Source organism: Sinocyclocheilus anshuiensis, unplaced genomic scaffold, assembly GCF_001515605.1.
Source record: "Sinocyclocheilus anshuiensis isolate Anshui unplaced genomic scaffold, SAMN03320099.WGS_v1.1 scaffold1372, whole genome shotgun sequence".
Lineage (NCBI taxonomy): Eukaryota > Metazoa > Chordata > Actinopteri > Cypriniformes > Cyprinidae > Sinocyclocheilus > Sinocyclocheilus anshuiensis.
In genome coordinates this window covers 348,607-360,448 of record NW_015546103.1, presented here as the reverse complement: position 1 = coordinate 360,448, position 11,842 = coordinate 348,607, and the positions used below count along the sequence as shown (strand labels likewise).

Sequence of the window (11,842 nt, the reverse complement as noted above, 5' to 3'; positions counted from 1 at the left end):
GTTACACAGTTTTGATACCGTTTTATGTCTGATGATCGTGTTAGATTACATGTGGAAGCATCTGTTGTTTCGGTTTCTTCTTCACTTGTGTTTTTTGGCAATTCTGTACAGAAGATGTGTACTAGCGCCCCCTACCGTATAACAATCAAAACGCGGTTTCTAGGAGCACAAGTATACAGTAGCTCAAATATATTTAGACTTTTTCAAGTATAAGTCAAGTATACTTAAATGTCATTTTAAGTATATTTCTGAGAAGAACATAAAGCCCATTTCTGAGAAGTACAGAAAAAGTAGACTAAAAGTATACTTTCCTATTTTTTAGTTTAAAAGAAGTATACTAATAGCACACTTGAATAAACGTCTTTTTCAAAGGGTGGCTATGAGGACATTTGCATACTGAATTCTTCTTGCATGCATAGATCGCTTCAACTTATCTGAAACTTTAACACTGTTCTTTTGCTGCCTTTCGAGCACAGCTAGTTCCTTCTGGAAATACTAATGTCGTTATTATTGTTATTATCTGAATACAGACGCGGAGGCTAATAAACCCCTGACAGACCCCAGGCAGTTCAATTAACAGTGCTTTACTATATCATTCCTCTGTTTAATAGGAGAGAGCAGTGGAAATGGCTGTGGTATGCCTCAGGGAGAGTTTATAGTCACTCATACTTTTGTCTGTTTTCACTGATGTGATTCTTGTTAAATGTGGATGAGAAATATTCCCCTATTTCAGCACAATTTCTCTCGGTCTCTCACTCCCCCCCCTCTGTCTTTGAGCTAAAATTATGACTATTTCCCTCTTGTGGAATTAAATATAGAGTGCCAAAAAGCTCAGAAGAGTGTTCTCTTCATGCTGAAGGAGGAAAAACTCTCACATTCTCTCTCGTTTTCCTTTTTTCTTTTTGTTGGGGCTGATTTTCCTCTGGCAGGACACAGAGGCACAAACAAAGCGGTTTGCCTTCATTCTGGTCCACACGTGGCTTCACTGTCTCTCTCTGCAATGTGTCGGTTGTGTAATGATGAACTGCTGGTTGGTCGTGTGGTACTACAGGTCAGATATCAGTAAAACCGATCAAAAAGAAGCTTGTTACTGTTTTGTGGATTGAGGTGGTGATTTTAGAACAGCTGGATCTCACGTGGCTCAGAACTGGACTTAACTCAGTTAAAAGTAAACTGTATAATTAGGCCTGTTGATTTAAAGCATTAATTTAGTGTGAGAATACGCCCTCTGGCCCATATGTAAATTCCAAAATAAGTAATTTTCCTACTATTGGACCCAGTTCACATTTAATGTACCTGCTTTTAGATAGTAGTCTGCATGTTTACATATACAAACAACTAACAAGTTTTAAAAGACCACAAAACTAAACTGAACAGATTGCTGTGGGCCATAGATCAGTGATTTTCAATAATATGAAATAAAACCAACAATATGCTAAACACTAAAATAAACAGATGCAAGAAATTAGTTAACAGGCTACTGTAAAAAAAATATATTCTTACTGTCTCACAATTTTACACAGAATTTTAGTGCTAAAGTGTGAATGATTTAAATATTTTGTTGCAATAAGTTGTTGCATGAATTGCAAATGTGGTACATTCACTGGAAAAGGTATTCAGCCAATTGTATTGCAATTTAACAGGTTTCATGCGTGAAAGTGGATGTTGTTGATGTGCCAGACTACTTTGGTTCAGAAAGCCTGCTGACATAACAAACATGCACCCACGCTAACTCATCGCATTTCTCCAGAAAGAGAATCTAAAGATGGACACATGTCCCAGGAAGTACATCAAGACCTTTGATTACTAAAACACACACCCTGACCCAATGCAAAACATTTCAGCAGTATCCACCGAAAACTGCTGGGTTTTTGAAAAACTGACATTCTAAACAGTGTCTGCAGTTTTGAATTCCCTACTGACTTATATTGACACACAGACTCAACACAAACAACCTGAGTACATCTGTTCTTCTGGGTACCTGAAGCCCAAATCAGACATAGGTTTTTAGTATAGGTTATGTTTTCAGTCACCTAATTGTGTTAATAAAACTGTATTGCAACTGTGTTGCAGTTCAAATTTATATTAAATGTATCTGTACTTTTTTTTTTTACTGTTGACCCACTTAAGTATGACTTAAGTACATGTTTATATGTAATTTCATGGTTACTTTATTGTCTTTGAAATGCATGTATGGATAAAAGTGTACTAAGTAACAGATGTACTGACAAGCATTTATAGAAAAATTAAATGTACTTTAATGTTGAATCTGGTTAGTCATCATGTATTTGTAACTACACATTTGCAATGAAGTTGCAATTTCATACATTTAAAATATATTAACTTTAAAAGTAATATTGCATAACAAATGTACTTTAATGTTGAATCTGGTTAGTCATCATGTATTTGTAGCTACACATTTGCAATGAAGTTGCAATTTCATACATTTAAAATATATTAACTTTAAAAGTAATATTGCATAACACTACAATCAAGTACTTTGCATGTGCTTTTGTAAGTCAACACATTAAAATAAGTGTACTTCTGTATGACAAATTTTATTAAAACAATAATTTAAAATGGACTTTAATGCAAACCGTTTAATTTGACATAATTGCATAGTCAGGAAAGTGTACTCTCTTTAAGTAATCTTAAGTAATATTTTATTTCCTTTTAATTATATTATCAGCAAGGGAAGTCTTTAAAAATATACTTTAAAGATTTGAAGTAAACTACAAGTCCATAATTAGTACAATTCAGTGTACTTATTTTTCATAATGGAAGACATGTTGGTTCGTAAATTTCATGTGAATTCTTTTGTTGTATATTTAATATATCCCTGTTGATCTGAGAGAGGACAGACCAGTCATAGGAACGAAATCCATAGTTGAGATCTCTATGATGCCTGTTTCGCATCATACACAAAAGCAGTGTGTAAGTAAAGCAGCATGCCAGCATTGTTCTTTCCAACATATTCAGTTCTACAGTTCTGAGATCTTCTTTAAGAGATATGAAATGTCCTCTGAGCAGTAGATGTTTCATCTTGAGTTGCAGAGTCACATGTGGCTTTGCTTTCTAGTGTCTCTAATCAGCTCTGTAGTTAGTCATCATGAGGAGAGCATGTGTATGTGAGAAAAAAATTATGTGTTCAGGTTGGGACGGAAACGTCTCACTTCCACGTGCTCCTTACCCTTTAATCTGTGTACTGAATCTAAGGGAGACTGGTCTGCAGCGTAGTACTGCTATCTGGCATTCTTTACTGAGACTGTACAGACTCTATAGCATATCTCCACCACTGCAGTCCAGGCACCTTAAATTAAGTTTTTAAACAAGGAGTAGGCCCATCTAATCTTCTAATTAATCACCAGAGCATAAGAGCAGCCATTTACATTGCAGTGTGTCAGTTGTTCCTGCATCTTGCCACCTCTTTAACGTTACTTTTACAGTTTAAATGCCTTGCCTTATATAATCAACTCCATGCATTAGTAATCCCATAGGGGGAATATAAGAGCTCAAATTGAGTCTACTCCATTGCAGACAGAAATCTAAACTCATTTAACCATCCACCCATTCTCCAAACCTGTTCTAGGGACTCATATGGATGTATATGGAATATGGAAACATCTTGGATGGATGGCCATCACAGGGATAAAAACGTGTTTAACCTTTACAGCTTAATTATTAGTTGGCTGTCAGAACTCATGAAACTGCATTTAAGATGCTTAAAGTGCACTCATCTACACTGCAACTAGACATTCTAATATGTCTTCTCCACCATTTGGCAAACTACTGCTGATGGTTTCCAGTGCAGGTAGACATATGAAAAAACCTGCATGTCTTTGTTTCTTGAAGTTGTGTAGCGCATCCAATCAGACCCTTCAGAACTTGCCATTTTTTTTTGCCAATGGATTTGGGTGGTCTGTGGCCATGTCTTCTGAGGCTGAAACTAGAGGCAAACTGGTGGCTTATTCAGCTAAGAAGATGGAGAGAAAATAAACACCAGAGTTGATCGGCCAATGGCAGCGCAGAAACATGAAAGATCATCTCCCTCTCCAGTTCACAACTCCAGAGATCTTTTGAGTGAGACCTTCAGCCAAACCTCATAGTAGCTGAAGAACTTAAGCTTTCCCTCAGACGGCCACAGAGCAGCTCTCAGAGCACAAACATACAGAACTGAGACAGTCTGTCAGACGCCCCACCAATGTAATGACTTACACATACAACTTACATTACCACATTTACACTTCATCAGGAATGGATGGAGGGAGTCCTGCAGTTAAAGGAATAGATCTGCCAAATGTGAAAATTTGGTCATCGTTTACTCTCTCTCGTGTCTTCTCAAACCTGAATGACTTACAGTATTCCTCATGTGAAACAAAAAAAAAGAATGTTGAAGAAGAGTGTGAAGAATGTTGACATTGCTCTTTTACAAACCACCAAAATATATAATGACCATGGGTGGTCAAACTCCAAAAAGGAGTTTAAATCCATAAAAGCAATCCCTATAATTGGCTATATTCTTATTAGTCTTCCGAAGTCATATATTTTTTTCAGGTGGGAACAGACCAAAGTTTATATCATTATTTACTGATAATCTTCCCCTCAGCTCTCTAATGTCATTGCATATTAAAAGTTGGTATGTTGTGGTTGGTTATGCGACGTGAGAATCAGTTGTAATACTGATGTCAGTAACATGTTTTCAAGTTTAAATTTGCTTAAAGGAACACGCCACTATTTTTGAAAATAGGCTCATTTTCTAACTCCCCTAGAGTTAAACAGTTGAGTTGGACCGTTTTCGAATCCATTCAGCTGATCTCCGGGTCTGGCGGTAGCACTTTTAGCTGCAGCTTAGCAGAGATCATTGAATCTGATTAGATCGTTAGCATCTCGCTCAAAAATGACCAACGAGTTTCGATATTTTTCCTATTTAAAAAGGAACTTTGCTGCTGTACCATGGGTGCAGCAGGCGCAATGATATTACGCAGCGCCTGAAAATAGGCTTCTTGGATGTTACCTAGCTGGGGACTATTTTCAGGCGCTGCGTAATATCATTGCGCCTGCTGCACCCATGGTACGGTAGCAAAGTTCCTTGATTATTACGCCGGAATGAGATTATAGTTCCTAGCCATATCAGCCTAGGAAATCGCAACTTTTCATTTTCCGTCGGTCTTAGTACACGATGTAACTACAGAAGAGTCAAGTTTTAAATAGGAAAACTATCGAAACTCTTTGGTAATTTTTGAGCGAGATGCTAATAGTCTAATCAGATTCAATGAGCTATGCTAAGCTGCAGCTAAAAGTGCTACTGCCAGACCCGGAGATGAATGGATTCGAAAACGGTAAAACGCAACTGTTTAACTCTAGGGGAGTTGGAAAATGAGCCTATTTTCAAAAAATAATGTGTTCCTTTAAGCTCATAAGATTTGAGAACTGCAAAAAAGATTTTCAGCAAATAACAACTGAAATTCCACATACAACGCTATGATATGACTTCAGAAGAATATAGCACACAGGTTGTATGGACTATATTTATAATACATTCAAAGGTCATTAACTACTGTATGGGAAAGATCAACATTTAAAAAAAAAAACGTTAATTTCTTTCAGTTGCAGATCAACTGTGATCCCAAGTAAAAGTGAGCCATGGAGAACCAGTGAGACTGTAGTTTAACTCTGTCCATGACAACACTTAACCACAGAAAGGTCCCTGAAAATAATTTTATGGAGACTCGCTCTAGGTGAAAAATGTCTAGTTTTAGTGAAATTAAATGAAAAATCGGGTGGTCCTAGGTAAATTCTTTTAACTCAAGAGAATTGAAGGATTTTGTGTGTGAGGAGTCTATATGCTAAATACAAAGATAGGCTACTGCAAAATGTTGGCAGTTGATTGTAAAAATACCAGCATGTAATTTAGAAGTTCTTAGTTATGTATCTTTCAAGGTTGTTATCCTTAACATATATGATGCTGGCATACAGAAAGAGTATCTGAATGCGCATAGCACAGCTCAGATAATTTGGTCTTGGAAGGATTTGATGAGTTCATATGAGATATCTGACTTTTGATTCAAACTGTTGGTATCTTGGCAATACTGAGCACTGAGCTCTTTTGAAACTAATTTCACAACTCCTTCAGTGAGATTACACTTCTTCTTTATCGTAACCACAAGGTTGTTTTAGGTTTGTCTGCCAGTTTATATTGAGTCTGTGAACCTTGCCAGCCATAAACCAAAGTGCTGCTGTTCAATTTTCCACTGCCCTTGTGTTCAGCCAGCTCAAATATCACAGATTAACTTCTCAGAGAGCAGAACCACAGACACAAAGCTCTGAAGAGCACTTGGCGGATGGACACCCTGTCACAGGCTGTCACGCCAGGCGAGGAAGATGAGTACGATGATGAATGTTAAATGTATTAATGAGAAAAGTAGCAGCACGTGTCTGTGCTCGCCTGCAACCGCCAGAAAGCTGTGAACAGTGTTTGAGAAACAGAAGACGAGAACGAGAGGACTGATCCCTTACCTGGAGAGAGCTCTCCTTCACTCTGATCCCCAGAATCTGAGTCCATCTCTCCACGAAGAACCTCTCCTTTCCTCTCCTCTTCTCTTTTCACTCCACTTCCTCTGTTTCTCTGTCTCTGTGCTGTCTCTCTGCACTGAAAACTGTTTTCTTGAGCTCAAATGCACCAGCTCTCCGTGTTCAGAATATCACTGACTCAATGAGTGTGCGCTGTTTGCCGAGCGCCTTTTCTGTGCAGTCAGACTGCTTTCTTTCACTGACACTCTCTTGCTTCCACTTTCTCCTCTCATTTGCTTCCTTACCCTCCCTCTGCCCCTCTCTCTCTCACTCTCTTTCTGTGTCCCTCCTCCCCCTTCTCCCCTCGGCTCGACATTGTGATGCCTACAAAAACATTAAGAGGAGGAAAACTCTGTCTCTCCCTTTAAGCTGATCTCTTGCCTGTGAGGAATGTTTTGTATGTTGGAGAGTTTTTTTTCATTCAGACATTGTTGGGTGCTATTTTAGGGGCAAGTTTGGTTTTTAATGTTAGAAATTGTTTTTGTGATGGACAAGTGAATAAGAAATGACAGTGGTGTTGAAGGTGTTTTATTAGATTGACTTTGCCACGTCATCCAGCTCAAAAATTATAGAGTAACAAAGTGCCATCACCAGGTCAAGGCTGGTTTTGCTGGTTAGTGTGATCTAGTTAGCCCCTGCTGGTAGATGATGTACCTACACCACTATGAGGGCAAAAAGCATCGCTCTCTTTTGATGGTCATTTGAAGTAGCTGTGTATTGTGATGAAAGAATTCCTTTTTTATTATATAAAGTAGATTTTGTACCATGCTTGGATTGTTTTCCCTTGTCTCCTGCCTTGAGATCTGTATAGTTGCTTGATAAGGGTTTGGAACTGTGTCCGTTCTTGCTGTGCCATCAGTTAGTTAGTGTCATAATGTCATTTTCCTGCAGCTTTTGATTGATTTGTCATAAATCATAAGCTTGAATTTAGATTGATTTCTGTCCCTCCAAAAGTAATAATAATACAGATTATTTCTTAAGTATAACCAAAGTCTTAGCAGCTGTATTCATGCATGTACAGCTCATCTGAATGGAAAGACCAAAATCATTTGTCTGGATTATATTTCAAAAACATATTTCAAATCAGATATAAAATCTGACACCAACCAGTGTTCGATTTGAAGGGAGATGAGAGGGGATGACGTGTCTCTTGTTGAAAAAAAAAATGCCCAAAAGCATCCCCTCTGTAAAACCACCATGCTATTTAGATTAATGGTTTAGTGTTTTATATAAAGCATCTAATGCAAATATTTATAATTTTTACACATGATAATTTACGAGCTATGAATAATGGCTAATGGCCAATCAGATCTCAATATTCCAATGAGCTGTGCACAAGGTCATATAAGTATTTGTCAGATTTGCACTCTTTAAAAAAGGCCAAGAGGACAGTGCAAGGACATCTTTTGACATTCTTTAAAATGAAGAGAACAGAAGGTAAGTCAGCTGTTTTTTAGGACATTCCCCTGATGTAACATTAGAAAGAGTAACGGACATAAGTACATTGAATCAAAAAGGAATCGTTGTCAAGGTTTCATTGAATTATTGAAAAAGAATGCAGTCACCAAGGTGCGCGCATATGCTATGTAAATGTATCTGTGAAAAAAGTCAGGGTTTAGTCCCTAAAGTGTTGAGCTATTTTCTTACACCACTGTTTAAGCAATCTGCACTGAGAGAATTCAAACAACAAAGAGTTTACCATCAGAAATGACCACACTGTCTTTACCATCCACTGTGAAAGCTCTGGAGGGCAGAAAAGTTTGGGGCTCAAAAATAATGTCATTTGGAACTCACTTTTAGAGTTATTTTTTTTTTTTAAATTATGTTTAGAATGACTTTAGAGGCAGTATATGAATGCTTTTTAGTCCCTAAAGTGTTGAGCTATTTTCTTACACCACTGTTTAAGCAATCTGCACTGAGAGAATTCAAACAACAAAGAGTTTACCATCAGAAATGACCACACTGTCTTTACCATCCACTGTGAAAGCTCTGGAGGGCAGAAAAGTTTGGGGCTCAAAAATAATGTCATTTGGAACTCACTTTTAGAGTTATTATTATTATTATTTTTTTAATTATGTTTAGAATGACTTTAGAGGCAGTATATGAATGCTTCCCAAAGTGCCCTCCGATGACATCATTCAGGTTGTTTGGTACACAGGGAGAGTCTTGTGCTTAATCATACAAGACAGTCACTTAAGTACATCTGTAATTTCATAATTACTATCATATTGAAATATGGTTTAAGTGTACTGCCGAATCTACTGACAAGCATTTATGGTAAACTAAAATGTCATTTATATTGAAACTTGTATGTCATGTATTTATTGTAATTACACATTTTCACATTACACATGAATACTGAAGTTGCAATTTAATACATTGAATATATGTTAACTTTAAATTTAATATAAAATAACAAAAAATAAACAGAAAAAAATAAGTCATTTGCTTGTGCTTTAGTATGCTAGTCAACACATCAAAACAAGTGTATTTTAAAGCATGATAAAAGATTATTAAAACTTAATGATTTAAAATGTACATTAAAGTAAAATGCTTAATTTGTTATTATCACAAAGTGCATGTAACAGTCATAAAGTATATAGTTTTTTCAAGTACACTTAAGTGGCCCTTTATTTCATTAATATTATTTGCAAGTACAGTTAAAAAAAAAAAACTTTTAAGATTTGAAGTGCATTACAATTTGTTTAGTCTGGTCCATATAATGTGCAAACAGTAGTTTGGCTCTTTTAAACTGTAAGGTTGGACTACAACCTTCATATAGAGCATTATGATTTCTCTCATTAATATACAGTATCTACAAGTGGACCAGATTTTTGTCTCTATCATAACAGAAAACAAGTGATTCAAATAAACCTCACACACTTGTCTACTGAAAACTCCACCCACAGTGAAACATCATTGGTCAAACATTACTGCAAATTAAAGTCAAATACGTTCTGATTGCCGTGAAGCTTGCAGAATTGAGTTTTCTTTAGAAGCTTCTCTCTGTTTGTCTGTGCAGCTGTCATTGTGTCTGTCCCGTGATCTGTTTGTCCTTCAGGAGTGTCTGATAGCTCGTGGCTCTCAGCAGGGTCAGTGTGGTGGCAGATGGCGTGGAGGTGCCTCAGGCTGAGGGTGTGTGTAGTCAACTGTCACATCTTAATAGACAGATGGTCATGAACTTTCTCTCTTTGAGTCCAATGTATGTCCCAGTTCAGTCCAGTGAAGCAGTCAATCGTCTCGACCCACTCATGCTAAAGTTCAGTTTAAGACTGATGGTAAAAACGTTCATAAGTGAAAGTGTTGTAGTTTTTGTCCAATCACAGCTGACTCTTCGTCATTCATGGCCTTTTCTTTTATTTGGTGGAACATCTTTTAGACCCTCGTGGGTTTTCAAGGCTACAAATGTGTTGGCTATATTCTCAATGGCAGTAACTGACATTTGCCCTTTTGTGTTCTTCTGGTTATTCTGGTTGTTTTTCTACCTATCTCACATAGGCAAAGTACATTTATGGCCATGTAAACTTCTATTGTTGATGTCATTTCTTGTGATTAAAACACTGCCACCTGCAGCCCTGGAGTAATATAGTCTACAACAATTCAAATAAATAAATAATTCAAATAAATGTGGTCTTACTGCACTTTTTCATCTCTGTGCCTGGTATGAAGTGGGCAGAATGCTCATTTTTACCCTTCCAGTCAAATATTGTGCAGCAAACATCATTAACAACTTTAATTTGTCAATGCAAATGACCATATAAGAAGGCATGGCAAATGACCACACAACCCTCAGATGGGGGTCCCAACCCCCTCACAATTTCTGCCTATGCTGTTAAAAGGCATATGGACAAAAATGACAAAATACATTTCCACAGCTCTTTGGTTCATTTGGCTACCTCTATATGTGTCTTTTTAATGTAAAGATAAGGTTCAACAATCAACACAGTCATCCATGATTGCAGGACATCCTGAATTAGAAAATTTGCTTCCCACATTTTCAGCACATTTATTCCAGTGGGAGTACATTGCAACAGCCTTTTCTGACTGGCGAGATGTGCTTATGGTAATTTAGAGCAGGTAGGTCAGATTTTCTGGAAAGGACTATCATTATATTGTCTATCGTGCCAGGCCATCTCACATTAGTCAGAGTCAAGTACATGTCTCAGACTGATCTTGAAGTGAGAATGCTCTCAGAACTCAGAAGATGACTTTGAAATGATCATGAAACAAGCAATTGCTGTCATTAAACACCCTCCATATAGTGCCACAGAAAAGTTCCACAACCATGTGCATCCATTACAATATTAGGCCTGTATTGTATTGCAGCATTATATGTATGTAAAATTAATGTTTACAAACACTTGAGCAAAAGTAATAATTTGCACAAAATAACTAGACAATAATCTCTGCTTATGCAACATGGGAAATGTCACTGCATACTCTTTCACTAAATGGCAGGTATATACAGTATACACTGTGCAGTAAGCAGATATGAAGACATCATACAAAGTCCATTTTTAGGGGTAAGAATTTTAACATTTAACAACCCCTTTTAACATTGAATAGCTTTTTGTCCCTTTATGACCATAAAACCGAACTTTGATGTTTGTGATCTTTAGTCTATGCTCTAAAAATTGGCATTCCGTATATCATAATATGGTGCCCTTCAGTATTATCGTGCAATTTAGAGAAATGTATGGGGTGGTCAGTGGGGTACAGCTGAAACACACTATATCAACTGTACCCGCTGTAGAATGCTATTGTGTCAGATGCTGTCAAGGCCTAGACATTTAGGATGAACTAATGGAGGCCACAACTGCATCTGACACCACAATTAGCAACTCAATAAGAGTAAGTTGATTTATGATTATGTAAATGAGTGAGTTACTCACTTGCTGCCTGAGAGAATGTCATTTGTTTTGCTTTTTACAGTTGTACAATGAGCTGGTTTTTAACTGTTGAATATTTGATTGAAAACTGTTGTTCAGCGTTTTAGAAATGTGCTATTCCTAATCTGAACTCTTAATCTTAGTTGTTCAGTAATTTACAGACAAACTAACTTTTAGATGTGGATATACTGAATATAATAAAGAACAGGAAAACAATGAAGAGCTAAAATCAAATGTGTAGAATGGTATCTTTTAAGACATTAACATTTTTGGTAAATTAGTTGGTTAGGCTATTTTAAGGCATTAAAGATGAGTGATTCAACTCTATTATAGTTCTGATTTAACTGTACCCGATGTGATACAATTGGAACAAAAATACTTCT

The 11,842-nt window shown here is 36.9% G+C and overlaps 1 protein-coding gene across 1 annotated transcript in view; it reads right to left on the bottom strand.

Moving 5' to 3' along the window:
- Positions 1 to 6,793, bottom strand: part of tnfaip8l3 (tumor necrosis factor, alpha-induced protein 8-like 3) — a 46,790-nt gene extending 39,997 nt beyond the window's left edge. Inside the window, exon 1 of the mRNA XM_016502297.1 lies at positions 6,517 to 6,793. Within this exon, the coding sequence (XP_016357783.1) occupies positions 6,517 to 6,562 (46 nt within the window). The 5' untranslated portion in view covers positions 6,563 to 6,793. The remainder of the gene's footprint in view (positions 1 to 6,516) is intronic.
- Between the last annotated feature and the right edge of the window lie 5,049 nt (positions 6,794 to 11,842).